The 24038-nt window shown below is 37.0% G+C and overlaps 1 protein-coding gene across 2 annotated transcripts; it reads left to right on the top strand.

Moving 5' to 3' along the window:
* The first annotated feature begins 1966 nt into the window (after nucleotides 1-1966).
* Nucleotides 1967-23926, top strand: LOC149835356 (protein S-acyltransferase 24-like). Of its 2 annotated transcripts, XM_090008425.1 has the most exons (13): nucleotides 1967-2365; nucleotides 2490-2630; nucleotides 5305-5417; nucleotides 6713-6792; nucleotides 6930-7093; nucleotides 16953-17091; nucleotides 17178-17277; nucleotides 20789-20849; nucleotides 21870-21947; nucleotides 22040-22138; nucleotides 22269-22347; nucleotides 22454-22602; nucleotides 23211-23926. In XM_090008425.1, the coding sequence occupies exons 1-13, from the start codon at nucleotides 2135-2137 to the stop codon at nucleotides 23640-23642; spliced, it is 1866 nt and encodes a 621-aa protein (XP_089864551.1). In that variant the 5' UTR covers nucleotides 1967-2134; the 3' UTR covers nucleotides 23643-23926. The 2 variants fall into 2 exon arrangements, with proteins under 2 accessions (XP_089864551.1, XP_089864552.1); XM_090008426.1 differs by lacking the exons at nucleotides 1967-2365; nucleotides 2490-2630 and adding an exon at nucleotides 2835-3063.
* Nucleotides 23927-24038: the final 112 nt, after the last annotated feature.

Raw genomic sequence — 24038 nt, 5'->3', positions numbered from 1 at the left:
TTTAATAAATGAGTCGGGTTCGTGTTTGCCACAACCGACCCATTTAATAAACGGGTCAGGTTCGTGTTGAGGTATGTTGACCTGCCAACCCGCTGACCCGACCCGCCAACCCGACCCGATTGCCACCCCTAGTTAGGGGTGTCAACGGGCCTGGTTTACTTGGATCCGTCCCTAACCAAACCTTATAGGGCCCGAGTATGGTGATAAATAACAAGACCGATTAAGACTCGGGTCGGGACTCGAAGGTCTGATTAATATATGAACCAGGGCTTGTGAAGTTTTATATAGCAGACTCGGACCCAACCCGAGTTTCAATTAAGGCCTATAAATTTTCAATGCAAAATTGATAAAAAAATATGGTTTTACCGGGTATGTTTTTTCTTACAGTGAACCTGATTAGACCCAGGTCTGGACTCGATACCATGCCCAAAAATCTGATCAAAGTCTGATTCCACCCTGATCCTTACCAAACCCGACCCGTTGACACCCCTAATCGTGGTCAGTCTCAAAAGATATTTTTAATTCTTGGCCTGATCATTCTTATACGCAATTTGATGGTCAACCTCTCCACGTTAGTCCATCGTGTTTAGCAGACCGAAGAGAAATTTACAAAAACAAAGCATAAGAGATTTCTTTCTACTCAAACTATGTTGACTTGGTCCAGCCAATTGGTCATCAGGCCATGTGAGGATGGTTTCCACAGCAAATAGTAATCGATTGTGTGCCACCATTCAAAGTAAATCTCAAAGACTTTTATGAGGACACTTACTTCACGCCGAAACGTGGGAAAGAGGTCTACTTTCTTAAGAAACAGGGCATCTTTTCCACGGGTGAAACGAATTCCCACGCGGGATTTTTGCCAGTGGGGCCTGCATATTTTACACCAAATAGCGTGTTTCGTATAAAAGTCTTGGCATATACTGATCATGCCGTACGATTCTATCCCATCACGCGGTTTGCTTCATTAGTGAAAATGCAAAGGAGGAAAATGATCCCATGTGGTAAGCGGGGTCCTGTATCAAGCTGAAGGCCCAGGATCGAATCCTTCTGCCACATGGGGGTGGCTGTTGTTCTGGTAAGGGTCTGCCTAACTCCAGCTTGCTTTTCAAAAAAAAATAATAATAATTAGTAGGTAAATTGGTGAGATATAAGTCTTGATCTTAAGTATGTACAAATCTAAATCCAAATTTTAGGCAGAAAATCTGAACGTGCATCCAGATCCGAACTAATTCGGGCATAGTGGAACCCAGAACTGGATTTAAAGTGATGATACCGTGTCTGATAAAAAAGAAGTGCAAAAGGATAGGGTTTGATATAGTACGAATATAGATCTGACAAAAAGCAAGATAATGCAAAAAATCCAATCAAAGATCGGCCTGAACCAATCCAAATATGAATTTACCCTACAATAATGAGTTGGATTCGGGTTGGAGGCCTTACTGATTTAAAAGAAACGATCTGTTCACATGGGCTACTTTGGATGAGGTGAGGCACGAAGGCATCCCGAAAAATTTACCTCATCGTATCATTGTCAACGGGCCCACCTTACTCCCTAACACACGATAAGAAATAAGAAATAAGAAATAAGAAATAAGAAATAAGAAATAAGAAAAACTAATTCCCTAACACACGATAGTTTCTCAAGTGAATCATTTTAAATCAGTTAAAAAGTAATTAAAAAATTATTTTGTGTTTGTGTGTTAAAATAATATTAAAATAAATTAATGTTAAATATTTTTTAAAATGTTATCAAAATAAATTAATTTTTAATAATAAAAATAATTATTTTGAATCATTAATTAAACATCCTACAATCAATGCACGACTAAAAGCTCATACCACAACATTGCTGAAAATTCTAAAAATTGAACGCGGTTAGGTCTATGCTCCTGGGTGCGGTTTGTCCGTGTAAATATACAAAAAAAAAAAAAAGAGTCGTTTTCCTTCCTCCATGCGACGCCTGCCTGGAGGCGAGGCCGAGTCAAACACCGATCGACTTCGAGGAGGCTTTTACAATTGAGGAAATGGATCGCCGGTAGGTCGTGGTGGTGTGGGGGGTCGTGAGAGAGAGAGAGAGAGAGAGGCGCAAAGGGAACAACAACCGTCGCGCGCCTCTCAACCCCTTGGCTCGGAGATGGCGTCGGAGATCGAGGTCGTGACGGAGGGCAGCGATCCGCCGGCGGCCGGAGAGGAGCCCCTGAAGAACGACATATACACCGCCGCGGCCTACGGCGATCTGGAGAAGCTGCAGAAACTGGTCGAGGTGGACGGTTGCTCCGTCTCGGAGCCCGACGGGTTGGGCTACTACGCCTTGCAATGGGCCGCCCTCAACAACCGCAGCGTCGCCGCCCGCTACATCATCGAGGTTCGTCCCATCTCGCTCTTCTCCTTTAATCTCTAGGGTTTCGATCTTCAAATTCTCCTTCTCCTGTTTTTTTTTTTTTCTTGTGGTTCTTGATGTTCGCGAATTGCGATCTGGATTTGACCAGCATGGCGGAGACGTGAACGCGGCGGACCACACGGGGCAAACCGCGCTTCACTGGAGTGCGGTGCGCGGGGCGATTCAGGTCGCCGAGATCTTGCTTCAAGAGGGCGCCCGGGTCGACGCCGCGGACCTCAACGGTTATCAGGTCGGCAATTTCCTTGTTTACGAACTCGCTTTCGCCCTTTCGTGTTTGTCATTTGATTGTCTCATATGAAGAAGATTATTGTTGGTTCTTGGTTGCTTGATACTTTCTCTGGTGATTTTTGCACATATCTGGCATGATACGGCATTGGTATGTTTAGCCGAACTGCAGGGGCGAAATCGTGCCGTCGGAGTTTGCTGAATTTGGGTTTTTCAGATTACTTGGTTGGACCTTATTCGGCTTATGGGATGGACATTTCGTTTGCTGTCATGCTTCGCCTTCACGGTCCCCGCCTACGTGTCTAATGGCCACTTGACTTGTACAAGTATCGAAGATCATTAAGGAGCCTCTGTTGGTCATGGGCTACTTCTTATTCTTATTTGCCTTTTTAGCATCATCAAGGCCACCGTTCTCAAAATTGTTTTTTTATTTGAATGTATGTTTTTCTAACAATGAGTCATGCTCTACAGGTATCTGTTTCTTTCTTATTATTATTGGTTATAGTTTTTTGTGGGAGATCACCCATTGATGTCATTGTTCGAGCTTGATATCTCTTTACTCCACTCCTGATATTATTGGCATGGTGGCTAGACTCCTTGACGAAAGTGCGAAGTGACTAATGTTTTTTTTAACAATTCTCAGGGACCCAAAATATATTGTTCTTATATGTTGATGGAAGAGATTCTACATGCATTGTCTGTAACAAGCCCAAACACTTGTACCTATCATCTATAGGCAAGCATTAGCTTGAACAGTGACACTATATGGTGGAACTCTTTTTGCATATATGCGTGCGAGTGATTCAATATGCATCATCTATAGGCAAGCATTAGCTTGAATGATGACACTATATGATGGTAAAATCTTTTGTTTTCACTTTGCACTTTGCACCTTGCATCAAATCCTATCCAATCTTTTGGGTGCGTTCAGGACATAGTTATCAAACACTTTTACCTATCTTTGGAATCTCGTTTTTGGGAAGCCACTTTGGAAGCTGTAAGCTAAGCCTTTCTGAAACTCGGCTCCCTTACCATGGGAAGCAAACTTTCAAGGACTTCAGATTTTCAACAAGACAGTTATTTTTTCACTAAAAAATAACACATTTACATAATTAAGGAATTATGGTTCCTATATAGCAACACCATAATTGACTTATTTTAATTAGATTGAAGAATAAACCTTAAATGGTAAATTGGTAATATATTATTATAATTTCTTAAAATGTTGTGCAGTTCTATAAAAACTTGTAAGTTCACTCATTGTATGCTTTTTATTAACTTATTGCTTCCCACATTACTTGTTACTTATAAACCCATTGTTTCTCACTTCCGCTGTACACATCGCTTCTGAATTCCGCTTCCTTCTTTGGCAACCTTGGTTCTGCGTATTATATAGTGGAAACCCTTTTGTTTGCACCAAATACCATCCAACCTTATAGATGTGTTCGGCAGTGTATTTACTACTACTACATGTTCTATCTTTACCAAAAATCAATGGCATATGTTTCATGAAATAAACAGCCCAGTTCATGTAGGGGTCAACCTTAGCACACAAAATTAGTAAATTGAACATCCAAACATGATCCAGTGGATTGATTTGGCTTTCGGGGGATTGAATCTGTGTGAACCAAGTCTACACCTTAATGAGGTATCATGTTACAGCCTGGCAAAGATACGGGGAATGATTCTTCCCACAGTTTGTTATCTCTGAGACATAACCAAGGCATGCCGTTGCATAGTAAAGATTTATTACCCTAGAATCAGAGATACTTTCTTATGATTATAGCTATAAGGTGCTCAACTTAGTGGCAGGATTTGAATTTTTTTGAAGAAACTGACATTTGTGTCTTATTTTAAAGTACTAGTTTCCCTTTGTCGCTTCTGCTGCTTTTGATTAAAAAAGTGAAACATTTTTAGGACATGATCTGTATAATAGGTATGAAACTGCTGCTTAAGGCGACATGCATTTTGAAGTCCATAGTTCACTTAGTATCATGCTTGTTTTCCAGTTAACACACACACACACTTTCATACACAGACAACGTATGCACGTTATGTTTTTTGCATTATAGGTGCATGTCTGAAGGGGTTCAAGTCATTTGTGTGTCAATTTTCTGTCGATACGATATGTATCAGGTGGTTCAGGCCAATACTGACAATATTGGTTCCGTTTATTGGCTTCAAATGCATGTCACAGATAGTTTGATTGACTTAACCTCTAGGTCTTGGCTCTGAATCCCATTGAGATCCATCATCCAGCTGTCTATCAGGAAAAAAAAAGTCTCCTATAGTTTGTGAGAACTGTTATCTTTCTTTTATTTATGATTTCTGCAAGCTTTAAATCATCTTTGAGTATCTTGATACTATGCTTTACTTGCATAATATTGTGCTAATATTTTAATGTGAAAACAATTCCCTATATTACCTTAATACGGAAAAATAAAATTTCAAGTTCATAGTCCATATTAATAAAACTGGCCAACTTAAGCTAATGATGATGAATGTTTGTAAGTGATAGTTATTTATCTCTTCGTCTCTGAGTTTCTATCTAACTGAATGGTCATGTTCTGCTAGTTTGTCTCTCTTACAATGTTGAGAATGTAGTCTCTGTAGCAAAGGACTCAATTTTACACAATTGCTACTGCATATTTTACTGATGTTATGTAACTTTTTCACAGACAGCACATGTTGCAGCACAGTATGGACAGACAGCTTTCCTATATCATATTGTTACCAAGTGGAATGCTGATAGTGATACCCCTGATAAAGATGGAAGGAGTCCACTACATTGGTACTGTTGGCTTTTTTGGTGGATTTTCTTTAGGCGTTCACCTGTATTGATAAATTGACCAAAGGCATTTTGTATATGTTGTTCTATTGTGTCTGTATATGGTGTATTTATAGTTTGTATTTGTTGTCATTTTCATGCTTGCCAACAAGCAATTCCATCTTTTGATTGCTTATAAATTTTATTATAACCAAGATTGGTGTGCTTTCTGCACTCACAAAAAGTACTACTCAGGAATAATATGCAGCGTCATTGTTGCCCGAAGTTGAGGCTAAATACATGTATCTTCCATAAGAATCGACTTGCCGAAACAGTCTTTGCAGAAGTAAATGTGACAGCTATGCATTTAACTTTAAGGAAAAAGGAGAGAAACATTTATATTTCTCATAGTACTTTGAAGTTTGTGCTAAACAGTAAAATAGTAGTGATACAATGACTGAGTAATGTCTAAAACTAAACATGATGGTGTTGTCATACGTGATATTTTGTTATTCAAAATTCATATTTTTTTAAAGCTACACATTATTGAGCAACAGTTTTAAGCCATTATAATGAATAAAACATTAAATAATAAATCATGGTTGAAAATTAAATTTATATAATCAAAGCAGACATTAAAATAAAACATATAGACAATATGTATATATGTGTATGTATAAAAAATTAAGATCATAGAGAACATAAGGTGAGTTAAGGGAGATGGTGTTGATTGTATCCATTAAGTGTTCTGGTATTCTATTGTCCATGTTAGAGATGTGTCATGTCGAAATGGGACGTAAAGGTCTTATGAGAATTGAGTTTTTTTTTGTGGATGCACACACTAAATAAAAAGCCTGTGTGAAGTGGAGGTTTGCAGTCTACGGCTTGTCTGGATCTACTTTCCTTGCTGAAGATGTTTAACAAAAAGACGATTAAATAAAAAAAACCTTTTTTCCAGACAATCTAGCTGGGGAATACCCCCCATGGGATTTGAACCTGAGATCCTTCAGTTATGATAGTGTGACTTAACCGTCTAGTTATCTCATTCAACCTGATTAAGGAAATAAACCTGTCACAAGCTACATTTTTTTTTTTGCATTATCTAACTGCTGACTATAAAATTAGTTACACAGTTGCTTCATCGAGTGTGCCAAATTACATATTCTCTATTTACATTTTTCTGTTATTTAAGCCAATTTTCTTCGTCTTTATAATGATTGCACATCCCTGGCTTAATATTCTTAATGTTTCATAATGTACTGTTTTGGATGTTGGCTAAAGCAAATGGTATTCATTCTTTCTTCATGTATTTCTTGTAGGGCTGCTTATAAAGGGTTTGCTGATTGCATTCGTCTGCTTTTATTTCTAGATGCTTTTCGGGGGAGACAGGATAAGGAAGGTAGTGTAGTCTGCTTCCTGTTAGTTTATAATATTGTGCCCTTTTTGTTGCTAAATGTTATTTATGCCTGATAAGCATTTAGAGCTTTTTAATGCGCTAATAGTCCTTTATTCTTGTGTCTTTGTGTATGCCATTAGGATGTAGCCCACTTCATTGGGCTGCTATTAGGGGAAATTTGGAGGCATGCACTGTTTTAGTGCAAGCATGTAGGAGGGAAGACTTGATGGTGACAGATAATACCGGCTTCACTCCTGCACAACTTGCATCGGAAAAGGGTCATCTGCAAGTTGCATTTTTCCTTGTAGGTATTTTATAACCAAGGAACACAGTGTTTGTGAATTTTAATTCTATGCCTATATGTTGATTCTTCATTATTCAATTCCATTCCTTTATCTCTTTCTATAATCCCTCTCTCAATGTGTTTCTAGTTTATTTATCCTGTTATGAGTTTGGGCATGTACTAGAATTACATCCATGTAGTTGCTTAAAACATCTTATCTTGTTTACATCCTTGTGGCCCAAATAAGGTCCACTGCCACTGGTTACATTGATGGCTCTTTTGGTCATAGTCACAAATATCGTTCTCAGGAATTTCTCCGCAAGGAAAAATCTTGGTAGATTTTGAGAAAAGTTGTTTTTCTCGGGAAATTCTCGGAAAGTTCTCAGCAAATTAGAAAAAGAAAGAAATTGTAAAAATATCAAAAGAAAAAAGAAAAAATATAATATTCCACTTCTGAACACTTTTTTTGAACAATACACATAATTAAGAATTAACAACTTTTTAATAACAATTAATAAATAATAAATAACAAATGAACTTTCAAAGTTAATAATCCAGCTACCTCTTTCCATCCACAGAAGACACTAGACTCGCAAACAAACGGAAAGGATGAGAACCAACCAATTATGACTCCAACAAAAGAGGGATCTCATGACATTTGATTGTTGAACTCCAACAAATTGGTAATATCAACAATCTCCTTCTTTGGCAAACTAATCAAATCCCTTGAAATTAAATACAAAAACATCCAATATGATCCAATTACTCCATAAATTCCACAGAAATTGCAAAATTTTGGAAACCAACATAAGCCCAAATCCAGAATTTTCAGAAAACATAAACTCCTAGCATGAAGCAAACCCGTCACTCATGTTTTCCCAAATCCCCAACAGGGACAACTGCAACCAGATTCCCAGCAAACAAAAATAAAATAAAAACCCACAAAGTTTATAAGAATCACAAACCTTAAAGAGATCAAAATCCCTGAAGTGAAAACTGAAAAAAACTGAGAGAGAGAGAGAGCTGTCAGTGATGGGTGAGTTTCGATCTTGCAAAGGGACGAGTTGCAGAGGAGCAGTCCTTCGTGGGTTGCATTTTTGGGAATGAGTATTTTTTTTTAAATTTTTGTGCTTGAGTAAAAGATTGAGGAAAACGAAGAAAAGAAGCAACGATTCTTGATATTAATGTGTTGCGTTCAAGATTTCAAAAGCACATGGGTTTCATCCTTTAGGAATAAACCCATATCGATCAGGCATGGAGGATATCCCTACCTCCATTACTATAAAAAAAACCTAGTACCCTCCTTCACTTGACACTAAAGGCCCTAAAAATAATTACATGGCCGCTTTTATCAAATTTAAAAATCATGATATTTTGAAAAAGTCATGTTTAAAACGTCAAAGATACAGTAAGTTTAAATTTCGCGTTTTTTTTGCGAGAAATTGAAATTCTTTTTGAGATTTGCGACTATGCTTTTGGCATGTTTCACGCAAAAAGGAAGACAACTACCTGGCTTGGAAAACTACAATGAGCAAAAATATGGCAATTTTTTTGCCTCTTGATTATGCCATTGTTGCTATCAATCTTTGGAAAAACATTGACCGAAAATTTGGAAGTGCAAAATGTAAGGAAACATGAGTTTTTGTTAGAATATTGGATAAGGATGACTCACGATCCAGCTCCAGCGCCTCATTGAATCCGTTTATCTCCAAGAGCGAGAATCACAAGGATAAGCATGAAGTTGATAAGGATGAAAACTCCACCACCAAATGGAACTCTAATGTTGATAAGATTGGAAAGTCTTCAATCATATGTAAATGCACAAACGACTTACGATCAGTCAGGTTATGCTGAAGATCTTTACGATAACATAAACAAATCAACTTGTGATAAACTCGATAAGAGTTCTTCTGGTGATAAGAAAATGATTTGTTGTAATCTGGGATTCTCGAGATCTCCAAAAATCTCGTGTATTGCTTCTTTATAAAGAGTATTGCTAAACTCACACATGAAGAATGAAGGGTGTGTGTGAGAAACCCATCGTGGACATAGGTGTATTCACCGAACCACGTTAAACCGGTGTTCCTTGTGTTTGCATGCGATTCTCTGTTTACACTCTTAATCCTTTCATGGTATTAGAACCCGACCTGATACTGGTCGTTGATCATGTGAAAGGCACCTCTCCCTGCACACAGTATTAAGCCACTTATGTTCTGTGCATCAGAATCACCAATGTTGTAGGCACATCGTGTTCTGCCAAAATCATCAATGCTTTTTTAATACAGCGTATCCTGCTGTTCTGCTATAATGAAACAAGAGTGCACAATTATAGTGTCAACGAAGGGCTACACAAGTGCACAAATATAATATGGTCTCTAATAGACCGATGACTATCTCATAAAAGAGATACACAAAAATATGAAATCCTCAAGAGCACAAAGGCACAAAGCCCACAAGAGCACAAATTGAAAAAAATATTGCATTAACACTTCAAATGCTTTAGAAAAGCATGACTTTACATAGAGAGGTGAGGCTCTATTTATAGGGCCTCACATACCTCTAAGGGAGGCAGTCCAACGACTAGTTGGACTGTCACTCCAACGATCCATTTGACTTTACAATAAAAAACAAAAAAATACAACAACAAACAACAACTACGCCTTCATCCCAAAACAATTGGGGTCAACGATATGAACCAAAAAAGAAATTCATTTTGGGTCTTCCACATGAATCCTTTTCCTCCAATCATTTCTATCCAATGCCATGTCCTCGGTGAGGTTCAAAGCATTCATATCCTTTCCTATCATCTCCATCCAAGTCTTCCTAGGCCTACCCCGACCTCTTTTAACTAATATATTTTCCCATTTCTCCAACCTTCTAACTGGAGCATCATTAGGCCTTCGCTGAATATGTCCAAACCACCGTAAACGATTCTCTCGCATCTTATTTTCAATGGGTGCAACACCTACCTTCTTACGTATCTCCTCGTTCCGAATCTTATCTTTTATTGTATTTCCGCACATCCATCTAAGCATCCGCATCTCAGCTACACTCATTTTTTGAATATGATGTCTCTTGGCAGCCCAACATTCCGTACCATATAGTAAAGCGGGTCTAATAGTCGTCCTATAAAACTTTCCCTTCAACCGCAATGGCATTCTACGATCGCACAGCACTCCAGTTGCACTTTTCCATTTCATCCACCCAACCTTTATCCTATGATTTACATCTCCATCAATTTCTCCATACTTTTGAATGATGGATCCCAAATATTTGAAATAATCATTCACCGGTATTTCTTGCTCACCAAGCTTCACTACACTCCCATCACTACTTCGTTGCTTACTAAACCGACATTCCATATATTCAGTCTTACTCTTACTCAACTTAAAACCTCTAGCTTCCAATGTCTGTCTCCATAATTCTAACTTAGCATTAACCCCAGCTCTAGACTCATCAATCAAAACAATATCATCAGCAAACAACATACACCACGGTACATTTTCTTGAATTGATCTCGTAAGCTCATCCATCACTATCGCAAATAGGAAAGGGCTTAAAGCAGATCCTTGATGTAACCCAACCGTTATCGGAAAATTGGTTGTCACCCCTCCACAAGTGCGGACATTGGTTACTACTCCTTCATACATATCTTTAATTATACTAATGTACTTGAGAGAAACACCTTTCTTCATCATTGTCCACCAGAGAACGTCCCTAGGTACTCTATCGTAAGCCTTCTCTAAATCAATAAAAACCATATGCAAATCTTTGTTCCTCTCACTATATCTTTCAATAAGTTGTCTAAGAAGATGTATAGCTTCCATAGTTGATCTTCCAGGCATAAAACCAAACTGATTCTCCGATATCATGACAATCTTCCTCAACCTAGACTCAATCACCCTCTCCCAAAGTTTCATAGTATGACTCATGAGTTTTATACCACGATAGTTTGTGCAATCTTGTATATCACCCTTATTCTTATATAAAGGCACCAAAGTACTCTTCCTCCACTCATTAGGCATCTTATTAGTTCGCCAAATCAAGTTAAAAAGATTTGTCAACCATTCTAAACCTTTCTCTCCCAAGCATTTCCAAGCCTCGATAGGTATACCATCTGGGCCAACTGCCCTTCTTGATTTCATTTTCTTCAAAGCTTCTGCAATTTCTTTCTTTTGAATCTTGCGCATGAAGTCACGATTTATCTCATGAAAAGGAATGGAGAAGTCTCCAAGATCTTGAGCATGACTATCATTAAAAAGCTTATCAAAATAATCTTTCCATCTCTCCTTAATCTCCTCATCTTTGACTAAAACCCTTTGTGTTTCATCTTTGATACATCTAACCATACCCAAATCCTTCGATTTCCTATCTCTCATCTTTGCAAGCCAATAAATATCCTTCTCGCCTTCTTTGGTATCCAACTTGTCATAAACCTCCTTATATACCTTAGCCCTCGCGTTTCGAACAACTTTTTTAGCTTCCTTCTTTGCTATCATATACTTCTCCAAATTCTCATTATCACGACTCTTACTTAGATTTCTATAACACTCTCTTTTAACCTTAATAGCTAATTTGACATCCTCGTTCCACCATGATGTATCCTTACCTAGTGGTGCACCGCCTTTAGACTCACCCAATACCTCCTTAGCCACTTTCCTCATGCCACCCGCTATCTTATTCCACATTGATTCTGAATCCTCCTCGAGACACCAATCAACTTCTTTAACTACCTGCTCTACAAACATTCCTTGTTTAGCTCCTTTCAGTGCCCACCACTTAATTCTAGGATCTATCCTATGTCTATCTCTTTTGCGGCATTGTCTAATTCTAAGATCTAAAATTAAGACTCTATGTTGTGTAGCTACACTTTCTCCCGGTATAACCTTACAATCGATGCAACAACTCCTATCTCTCTTTCTAAGTAGGAAAAAATCTATCTGACTCGTATTAACCCCACTTTTAAATGTTACTAAGTGAGACTCCCTCTTCCTAAACCAAGTGTTTGCTAAGATCATATCATAGGACAAACAAAAATCTAAAATCCTTTCTCCACTTTCATTTCTTTCTCCTATACCATAGCCTCCATGGATACTCTCAAATCCATCCCTACTAATGCCTACATGTCCATTAAGGTCACCGCCGATGAAAAGCTTTTCTCCATAAGATATCCCTTGTACTACTCCATCTAAATCTTCCCAAAATTGATGCTTAATGGAATCATCTAAACCTACTTGAGGTGCATAAACACTAATAATATTAATAATATCCGTACCTAATACTAATTTAATAAGTAAAATTCTATCACCCTTCCTACGGACCTCAACTACATTATCTATAAACTGACGACTCATAACAATCCCTACTCCATTCATTTTTCTATTTATTCCTGTATACCAAATCTTATATCCCCAAGGTTCTATCACTTTAGCTTTCTCACCTACCCATTTGGTCTCTTAAAGACATAAAATATCAATCTTTCTCCTACACATAACATCTACTAACTCTACCAACTTACCAGTTAAAGACCCTATGTTCCAAGTGGCTAACCTAATTTTATGGTCTTGGACTAACTTCTTTACCCCCACCCGTCCAACAAAGTGAGGGAACCCTTGCCTATTTGACACCACACCCGGGCGCCGGTGTGACGCGTCGCTTCTGGGCGACGACCTAGCAACCCTTGCCCATTTATCACTGCCTCCGGGCCTAGAGAGTACAGCGCGTCGCTCAGTAGGGAACGCCCCAACGAAATTCTCATATTGGTTCATTTTCATAAGATATGACAAAGTTTTTATGCTGGCTGTCACAGGCCTACCGCAACCCTCCTCCTTTATCCGGGCTTGGGACCGGCAGTGTATAACTAAACAGTTATACACAGGCGGAGTTAAAAAACAAAAAAATAAATAAACAAAAAAGACCTTACAGTCCCTAATGGACTGTACTAAAATATATAATATGAAATGACCAAAATATCCTTGATATACATATATTGTATAAATATACGTATATCAGTAAGGTATAAATATATACACAATATTTTAGTACTCCCCCTCAAACCTACGGTGAAATCACTGAAAATTTGATAAGATACAAGAATCTTGGTAGGGGAAGAGCTTTGGTGAAGAAGTCCACAATCTGAAACTTGGACTGAACATATGGTAAAGTTTTCGTCCTCTTCAAGTATTCTTTTCGAATATAGTGACAATCCATCTTAATATATTTCGTTCGCTCATGAAATGTGTGATTGCTGACTATATATATGTCACTTTTATTATCACAACATAATTTTGAAGGTTCTAAAACATCAACACCCATATCTAAAAGTAATGATATCATCCACACGACCTCGGTAGTTGTTGTAGCCATCTCCCTATACTTAGTTTCTGTGGAAGATAAAGACATTTTTTGTTTTTTTTTTATCGTCAAGAAATGAATGAATCACCTACAAACACAAAAACCTGTAGTTAAGTGACGGTTATTGGGATCTCTCAGAATCAATATAAACAATAAGATTTAAAGATAATGAAGAGTATAAGAATAACCCTTTAGATATAGTTTTTTTATGTATCGAACTATTCTTAATACGACACTCATGTGAACCGATGTGGGCACATGTTGAAACTGAGTTGCAATGTGTACTGCATGCTCAATGTTTGACCTGATAATAGACATGTACATTAATGATCAAATAAGTTGCCTATAAGGAGTTGGCTCATCTAATAACACTTCGTCTTTAACTCTTTTTTTTTCATTTATCACTTCAGGAGTATCGACATATTTTGTGTTAGTGATTCCCAAACGCACAACAATATCAGTTGCAAACTTGATTTAAGACAAAATGTACCCTCTTGGCGAGTATGTTATTTTAATTCATAAAAAATATCTCAAAAAACCAAGGTTAGTCATATCAATTTTTTTTAAGTATAATTTTAATTTCTTCAATTTCCTTCTGATCATTCCCAGTGATGATCATATTATCAACATACAAAAGGAGAATGATAAGTGAGGTACCTGTAGATCTTACAAAAAGAGCAGTGTCAATGTAACAAGATTTAAATTCATGGTTCAACACAGTTCTACTAAAACGATCATATCATGCTTTAAGAGCTTATTTATGCCCATATAAAACTTTTTGAAGACAAAGAACCATACCATTTTCAATAGTCAGACCAGGTGGAGGATCCATGTACACTTCTTTATTTAAATTTTCATTTAGGAAATCATTCTTAACGTCTAACTGATATATAGGCAATTTTTCAATGGATGCTGCTGCAACTAGAGCCCTAACTGTGGTCATGCGAGCTATTGGGGCAAATGTTTCCTCATAATCTATTTCATATTCCTGAGAGTATCTTTTTGCAACTAATCTTTTTTTTATATCTTTTTAAGTTTTCGTCATTCTTTGTTTTGATTTTAAAAACCCATATGCATCCTATTGTCTTCTTTCCCTTGGAAAGAGTTGAACTGTCCAAGTATGGGCCTTGTATAATGCATCTAATTCTATTTTCATAGCTTCTACCCATTCTTTTATATTTTTAGCTTCTTTGGAGTTAGATGGTTCATGATATAAATGAATTGCTAGAAGGCAAACCCTATAGTTTGAAGAAAAGGATTCATAAGAGACAAACTTATTTGAAGGCCTATCTATTCGTTCAGAAGATCTTTTAACACTAGTTTCTTCAACATTTGTTGATTGATTATACCTTTCAAAAGCACATGGATGCTCTCAATTATCTCGTCTAGAGTATTCTAAGAGATTATGAGTTGGTTCTCTTTCTTCACTCGAGTCATTAATAGACTCAAAATTATCAATATCATTATTATCAACAATTTCATTAATTGATTTGTTAGGCATACTTAGATTCTTTCTTAGGTTTTTCAAAATCAAATCCGTTTTCATTTTGAAGAAATGTAACATTTCTAGGGATATAAAGTTTATCATTTGTTTGATTATAACATCAATAACTTTTTTTATTTTTGGCATATCCAAGAAAAACACATTTTATAGCTTTAGGAGAGAATTTATTATATTTTTCAAGAAGCACAAAACATTTACATCCAAATACCCTTAGCCTTTTCAAAATGAGAGAGATTTTAAAAAGTTTTTTAATAGGAGATTTGTTTTTCAAAGTTTGAGAATGCATTCCATTTATTAGATATACTGCGGTGAGAGCGGCTTCATCGCAAATTTTTTTTGAAATTTCTTTTGAAATGAGTAGGGTCTTAGTAGTTTCAATAATATGACAATGCCTTCTTTCGGAAATACCATTTTGTTGGGAGGCCTTATCACAAGAAACCTTTCCCTTGAGTTGGAGCGGCAAACTTTAGTATTTGTTTTAAATTGATTTTTAATTATATTATGAAAATTTTTAAAACACGAAAAAAACTTTGGATTTGAGTTTAAGAAAGTATATCCAAGTATGTATACTAAAATCATCTATGAATGTAATATAATATGAATAACCACCTTTTGACATAACGGGAGCAGGACCCGTATATCCGAATGCACTAATTCAAAGATTTCATTAGTCAAGGAAGTTCTAGATCTAAAGGGCACCATTTGCATTTTTTCAGCATACAATCTTTACATATAAAATCTTTATCCTTACAAAAAATTTTCAAAAATGAAAAATGAGATAATTTGGATATACTTGGGTGTCCTAATCTTTTATGTCAAAGATCTAAATTAATGTCTTTGACATGATTATAAAAAGAGCTCTTTGGTTAACATAAGAAATCCATATAGTAAAGATCTCCTCTTGTATGACCTTGCCAAATTAACTTTCTTTACTGAAGATCCTGCACCCAACAAGCCTTAGATGAAAAGAATACTTTATTGTAGACACAAATGAGCTGATTTGAATCAAGTTTGTGTTTGGTTTTGGCTACACTATTTATTGTAGACACAAATGAGTCATCCTGTTTGGGTGTATATCAAGTTGGGTATATATGGGTTCAAGCTTTTAACAGGTTAAATTGGATCTGTTTGGATGCAAATAGGATCACACCTCTAATGCTTTGGGTAAGAGTAGCTTCTTTTATAAATTGATGCAGGCCTAAAAACAGTTCGGGTTTGGTTTAGTTTGGATGCAAACTAGGGAGGTTGTCAATGGGCTGGGATCAAACTGGTTAAGTGGATTGATCTTGACACTGAAATTTCATAAATAATGGTTAATGAGTGTCCAATAAAAATACTGGGAAGTTTTTAGATGACTTAGTAAGTTTAGTACTATGTACGTATATTATGTAGGATTTAAATATATTTGGGTATAACTATAAACTTATTTGGTTTTTTTATCTGTTTGAGTATGAATTGTGTTCAGTTTAGGTATGAATCAATTTGAGTACAGGTGGGCCCAAATATAGATTGGTTCTGCTTCAGGCCAGTTCAGGTGCATGTCTGAGAACTAGTTGGGTTGGGATAAAACGGGTTCGGTTCTTAAATTTTCATACCAAGTCTGAGAATAAGTCTAAGTTTTGAACTATACATAACGCACGAGCCATTAAAATCAGGTGAGGTCGGATCTAATTGGTTCAGTTCTGTTTGGATTGGGTTTTCCCAGCTCACATCCCTGGTAATTGCCTAGTTTGCTGCTTTAATAAGAGAGCCCTAATTCTTTTTGCTGAGTTTAATCATAATTTGGGCTTCTATATATCATATACTAAATTCTTAAGAAAACTTCTTTTACCATGGCATTGGTTTCTATGAATTCGTTTATGACTTGTTTTTTTTTTCATGTGTTGTGCCAGTAGTTTCCCTGATACTCCATGTTTGTCTGCATCATGCACTAAATAGTTAGTTTGTGTGGAATAATTATACCTCTGATGATTTCTCCCTGATACCTTCAGATTTTTATGACTAGTGATTTTATCTTTGCAGTCAAATGCTAAAAGGGTGTTTGACAACCGTTGTGATGGAAACAGTCGCCTTGGAAAAGTTAAAAGATTAGGTCTAGCACCTGTGCTTTGGTGTATCATAATAGCTCTTCTTGCTACATACATCCACTCTGTTATCATAGGTATTTTCCCATGCATTTGTAAAGTCAGGTGAATTGTCATCTTTTCTAGCAGTGTACTTATATCCTTTTTGTCTTACCTCTGCCAGCATCCAATCTTTTAAGGTTGACTGCTGTGCTTGGGCTTTTTGCCTGGCTAGGCGTTTTCCTTGCAACTGCTGGACTTGTAATGTTTTATAGGTGTAGCAGGTATGCTTTAAAATATACTCTATGATCTACTGAAATCATAGAATGAAGCTTGATTGTGTGGAATTTTTTAAATTTATTTCATCAGTTCGTTATGAACCTACTTGTTTGTTGATTGCTCTCCTTTACTCATCCCTGATTGTTAGTGCAGAATTTTGATATTCGTATTATGTATTACCTAAGGTGATGTGGTATTATTTTGTTCATCTCTAGCTGTATGGTGCATTCCTGTGTGATATTTGGCAATTTAAATCAATTCTACTTTGATCAGCTGTTTAAACACATGTTTGAAGAAGCATATGTTTTCTTTATGGGGCATGTTTTTCATTTAAACTTCAATATAGTTGAATTGGTGCTTTGATACTTTCGTACTTGGGCCTCAGATTACTTGGCCTTAGTTGGGCCATGTCTTGAGTGAGCAGTTGCAGAGACTTGGGAGATATCGTCTGTGCTTGAGGTATTTGAGGCGGTTTGACCAAGGAATTGTGAGGCTTTCGCCAAGTCACCAGTCCAACTGTAAATTGGCACGCATTTTAATTGCCTGGAATTCCTAGTGAAGTTGCTTAGTTGAAGTTCATGTTTAACTTTGACTCCCTAATCATGTTTAATGGGATGTTCCTCAGCCCCTAAATACAATGCTAGTGGTTACCAAGCTCAATACTGCACTTGATGTTTCATCACACTTCAGTTGAGCTGTTCAATAAAAATCCATGATTATCAGTCATACTTTAGAGCAAGGTTATAAGTATCGTATTGTTACCTGTATTGGTCAGTCCCAAAATAAGATAGGTATCATATCATAAAAATTTGTATTTTTTAAAATAAAATTTTTCAAAAAATTCTAAAAAAGCATAAAAAATCAGAAACAAGTAATTTTTAAAAAAAAAATCATAACACACGAAACAATGATGAATTGCACAAAATACAATCATAAAATCACATATGAAACATTTATGTCTCTATGAACTGCATAAGACATCATCAAACATCAACTATCTCACAAGAACAATGCAAAATATTAAATATCTTGCAATTAAGAACATGCCACAAGACTCATACTTTTATATTGCATAAACAAAAATATTATGAAAATAGTTGCACTCGATTCAACCAATTTCCACTAATGTTGTGAAAGGCATTGAGGCATAGTGAGGCGCTCCACCAAAAACTGAAGCAAGGCGTACGCCTCAATTTTTTTTCAAAACTTAGAAAAAACTTCTAAAAATATCTAAAAATACAAATAAATAAAAGAAATGATTTATTGATGATGCAACAACCAATAAGAGATAAAAAAATCTCAAATAAATACCAAAAAAACATGAGATTAACATGTAAAAGTAACATTAATGTAATAACTTGATTTATGTCAATATTTAAAAAATAAAATGAGTATTCAATGAAAAATTAAGTAACAAAATCTCTAACAGTCAAATTTCTCAACATCATACTGACTGAGTCAGAACCATGTTCACAGGGATACTTCAACTTTCCGTTGTGTCGTGTCTCCTATAGTATATTATTCTTAAGGGAAAATTACACAATAATGGAAAATTCCCTGTCTTCTTTGCCGTGTATGTGTGACATAGGTTAGAAAGGTACCTCAACTACATTCTTGAGTGAACATCTAGAAAAGATCAGAGTTAATGATTTTATCACCTAAACAATAGAGTATTGCTAAATAGCAGCAATATAAACAATGACAACTTTGTAAAATATTTATTTAATGGAATATCAAGCTCACAGGATGAGTATGAGAGAAACTGACTCAAGTATTCTCTTTTATGAGATTAAAAAACAAGATTTGAGCAATGACAAGCAAAAGTTTCACCTGAAGTAAAGCACACATGCCTAGAGAGTGTTCAAACTTAATGTGACCTAAAAAGTGTATCAAAGATATAAATCCTTGTGTTTAATCATATTCAAACTGAAGAGAGAACAAATAATAAAAATAACAATCCTTGTGTTGGCCGAAACCCAAAAAAAAGAATGTCTAACATTAAAATTTTAAAAAATGACTAACATAAAAAAAGAATGGCAAACAAAAAAACTAGAACCAAGAGACAGAGAGGGTATCTATCGGTGGAGAGAGAGAGAGAGAGAGAGAGAGAGAGAGAGAGAGAGAGAGAGAGAGAGAGAGAGAGAGAATTTTTTTTTTCGGCATAGAGAGGGGGAGACCGAGATAATGAGGAAGAGAATGCGAGAGGGAGAGCTAGAGATGAGAGAGAAAGAGAGGGAGATTAGCGAGAGACGAGAGAAAAAGACAAGGAGAGTGAGAGATAATGAGAGACAGAGAGAGGCAAAACGAGAAGCGAGAGAGATTGAGAGTGAGAGATAGGAGCCCTAATTATCGGGCTCCCCTCTAAATTGGGGTCAAATAGGGGCTTTGATGCCTATTTGACTAAGGTGCATGACTCAAACTGAGGCATGCTTCATAGCCACCAAGGTGTGCGCCTCGGGGGATTTACGCCTTTTAAGTGTGCCTCATGGAGCAAGGTGTCTCGCCTTGAGATGAGGCATGATTTTTGCTCCTTGAGGCACGCTTTTGATAATATTGATTTTCACTTATTACTTGAGTGCTCCATTGCCATGCTGCGGATCATCTGATGTCATCTTTGTTGGAGTGTGGAGCCTGATTTCTACCTTGATATAAAGCTCTAATTTTCGTGGATCCAACTTCACAGTAAGTTGGCGAGGGGTTGCATGAGGCAGTGCTCACCAAGGCATAATTTTTTTGAAGGGTAGCTTTATAATTTTACTCATAATAAAGATTTTTTACCTTAACCCATTTCTTTAAGCGAGAAAAAGTGGAAATGCACTTTTACTTCAGCAAACCGCAAAAGTCTTTTCTCTTGCGCACAGATCGACCCCCAAATCACTTTCACTAGTCATAGGGTGCGTTGATACCTCTCTAATGGCTTCTACACAAATAATGGAGTCAGCCTTCAAGAGGTCTTTGAAACCCGAAACTGGAAAATTATGATTCGGCCCTGTTTAATTGCATCGAAAATGTATCGTACAGACAGTATGATACGAGCATGTGTCGTACGATACAGATATGATATGCACTCGTATCACGATATTCCTCATAATAACGATACGTACAGTATGATACGTACAACATTGCTTTAGAGTATTTGCCTAAAGAATATCCTGAACAAACCTGAGTTTGTTATGGCCTTTGCAGTTTTTCTCTCAGGAGTGCTTTCTGCTGTTCTTTCATTAGTTGAAGGAGGGGTGTTGAATGACTAGCCCTGATCTTCAGCCTCCAAGAAAGTTATTCCCATCCATGAAAGTCTAGTCTGCACTCTGTGACAGATATTTTGATGGTGCCTTAATCTGATACCTAAAGTGCTTTCATGATAGGGGTCTATAACTATCTGGAACTATGCATGTCTGTATACATAATTTTAAAGCAAAAAACATGCACGCCTATGTTTATATATTTCCGTATAGAGATATAGTAACCTTTTCCTGTGAATATGGTGGTAGTAATGTATCTCGTTTCTTCATGTAGAAAGGATCCTGGTTACATAAAGATGAATGCACATGATCAAGGAGACCCTAAAGATGTTGATGTGAGTATTGCAACTTAGGTACAGTTCAGGTGCTTATATTGTTTTTTAATATTTATGAATGAAACTTGACTTGGACTTAGTCTTTCCCTGTTTCATCAGTGTTTGCAGCTATCTATTTTATTTATTTATTTTGAAGTCTAATCTTATTTATGGAATTAAGGCTTGATTATCTTAATTTTTGAATCTTTGAGATATGTTAAAGTGAATTTGTACCAGATTAGTCATTGCAGATTGAGCAATTAATGGATGTTTATGGGATCTACAATCTTGAATACTTAGGGCAAGTTTGTGTGCCACAGAAAATGGAGGGTTTCTGCAGAAAAGCATGAGGCCCTTGTTTCAACGGTTGGACCCCCCTTTCTGCTGAAATCTTTCCTGTTTGGGCGTGCGGGGGGGTGGGGGGGTCCGGCTTTGTTTCCACAGACGATGGTTCTGCAGCAAGCATTGCCGCAGAGCCTCATCCGCGGCACCCAAACACTCCCTTAAGCTTACCTCGTATGAGTTACCTGGTAGATGGTACTCTGCCGTTATCTATTTAGATATGTGCATGCATAATAAGTTGTAAGTAGAGGATGAGCCGTTACTTATTAGAATCTTTAAACTGTAACTACACTCAGGACCTTTTGATTTTCATGATAGTTATCCCATGAAGTTTTGTGAAGGATAGAGCACAAATTTGGATAAGGTTGTGGCTAATCTGAGTTGATCCTAAATTGGTGCTCAGCATGCAAGGTTGGATATGGGGCTCACTGGTAGACATTCAAACATAACCTGCTACTGCTATATTACTAAAAAATGCCTAACTATGTCAGTTTCTCATATTTGTCAGCACAGTTGTTTTCTGAAACATGTTCCTTTTCTTCTGAATTATCATATCAGTTTGGAAGGGTGGCATACTGTTGCATTCAATTATTTTTTTCCAACAAGAATTACTTTTAATCTTTATTCTTTTTTTTTTAATGCTTTAAGCTTACAGAGATGCTAGCATCTTCACTCATTGGCTTGTAATATGTTTAACAGGAGCCCTTATTAAAAACAGAGCTAAACAATCCTGCTTTGCTTGCTGGAAATTGGTCACAGCTTTGCTCCACTTGCAAGGTAGCCTTCTCTTTTAGGCATGTGTTGGGTTTCTGTTACATTGATGGGCTGTAGGTGAGATTCTTATATGAACCTTTCTTGTTTGTAAGTAGATAGTCAGGCCTCTGCGTTCAAAGCATTGTTCCACATGCAATCGCTGTGTTGAACAATTTGACCATCATTGCCCTTGGGTATCAAATTGCATCGGCAAGGTGGGTTTGGCTGCAGAAATATGAATTCTGTTTTCTTTTGGTATTCTTTTCTTACTGGTGTAAGCATCACATATTTGGTTTCTCATCTCCCTTGTTGTTGAGTATCCATGTTCTTGATAATGTGCCACAGAGGAACAAATGGGATTTCTTAATGTTTCTTATTCTGGAAACCCTTGCAATGCTGGTAACTGGTGTTGTTACTTCAATACGTATGTACATCTGTACCTTGATTTTCAGTCTTCTCTACTGGTTTCAGATTTTTTTTGTCATTGATTTGCTGTACTTGTTAGAAGCTGAAATTTGCATGCTAAACAGGAATCTTTACTGATCCAATGGCTCCATCTTCATTTGGAGCATGGATGAGCCATGCCGGAACTCATCATATTGGGGCAATATCATTTCTGATGATGGATGTATTTCTCTTTTTCGGTGTTGCAGCTTTAACCATCGTCCAGATTTCTCAGGTATCATGCTCATCATGTAGAGATCTTACCTAAACTTTGCATTTTCATCTTCATTAGCACTTCTACATGAATGCATCATCTGCTAATAATGAAGTCACATAGAAAGGAAATAGTGTTCTGGAACAAGCTACATGTTTTCAACTTTTCTTATTCTCCTTTCTAAATTATAAACTTTTCTCTTGATGTTGAGCTGTATCAAGAACAGTCGGTTTACCTAGTGATCTTTTTAGGGAAGCAAGAGGACCAACTTTTCCTTTTAAATTCAAAAAAAAGTTCAGCAATAGGGACTCAAAAATGATTGTTTTCCAAATCCATCTTCTCTAAAGAGGCCATTTTTTTTATTATGAAAACTTAGGAAAGGCAAAATCCACCTTATTGAAGTACTCCAAATCAACCCGAGAATGATTATTTTCAATTTAAGGGCATTTCTATTTCTAAAGTTCATGAACTTGCAACGTGTTATCTTTCTTCCCTTGTAAAAAGGGACCATTATTTGTACAATGGAGAAAGGTGTCTGCACGAGAGAGAGAGAGAGAGAGAGAGAGAGAGAGAGAGAGAGAGAGAGAGAGAGAGAGAGCATCTATAATGTTTTTCTACTTTTGCTGTAGATCTCCCGCAACATCACTACCAATGAAATGGCAAATGGAATGCGCTATGGCTATCTGAAAGGACCAGGAGGCAGATTCAGAAACCCATATGACCACGGTGTCTTGAAGAACTGTTCCGATTTCCTGATAAATGGATATAATGAAGATGTAGAACATCATGAACGAGTAAACCACTCAGAGGGCATTTCCATGGTTCAGATGGCTCGAAATCCTGTAACCAAGAGTTCCGGGAACTGTCTCCATAATGAAAATGGAAATGGACATATCTGTGTGGATGTGGAATCCAGGAAGCCAAGGCTTCATGGGCACGCTCATGCATCGCATTGCAAAGAAAACCGGGAGAAGACAGAGTCGGTCCCTCTTGGTTTGGGCCTTGGTCTAGGGCGGACCAGCGTCTCTCAGCATAGTTCCCGTGCTGTTGTAGCGTCATGAGTAGTTACATGGTCTTTCAGTGATTTTGGCACATGATAGCTCCAAGTGTGCATGGAGCAGTTCTGCCGTTATGGTATTGTTTCACCGCACCCTCTGCGGTTGTAATTTATACCTGTGATGTAAAACAGAGAAGCATGGTTGTAGGTGCAGGGCAGTCATCTTCTTTGGATAGTGTATTGCTAGATCCCGCAGGGGCACGCTGTACCATGACTGAGAGTGGACTTCCCAAATGGGCAAATCATGTACACAGCATTCAGGACGCAATTCCTACCAATCATTTGATATTTTTGGCTTTTGTGGTCTTAGTTAACCATTATATTTACGATGTTGGATCGAGTAAAAACTAACAAACCTTTATAATTGCTTTAATGATTTGTTCGTTTTTACTCAATCCAA

The sequence above is a fragment of the Nuphar pumila genome, chromosome 6 (genome assembly GCF_984573655.1).
Source record: "Nuphar pumila chromosome 6, dmNupPumi1.hap1.1, whole genome shotgun sequence".
NCBI classification, from domain to species: domain Eukaryota; kingdom Viridiplantae; phylum Streptophyta; class Magnoliopsida; order Nymphaeales; family Nymphaeaceae; genus Nuphar; species Nuphar pumila.
The sequence above is the reverse complement of the archived record's forward strand: the minus strand, read 5'-3'. Positions and strand labels throughout refer to the sequence as shown.

Excerpts from the sequence above, each read along its gene's own strand:
- LOC149835356 (XM_090008425.1), top strand. The coding sequence starts at position 2,135 with ATGGCGTCGGAGATCGAGGTCGTGACGGAGGGCAGCGATCCGCCGGCG. Across the intron at positions 2,366-2,489 it reads CCGCCCGCTACATCATCGAG|CATGGCGGAGACGTGAACGC; the intron begins GTTCGTCCCATC and ends GGATTTGACCAG. Across the intron at positions 22,603-23,210 it reads CCATCGTCCAGATTTCTCAG|ATCTCCCGCAACATCACTAC; the intron begins GTATCATGCTCA and ends CTTTTGCTGTAG.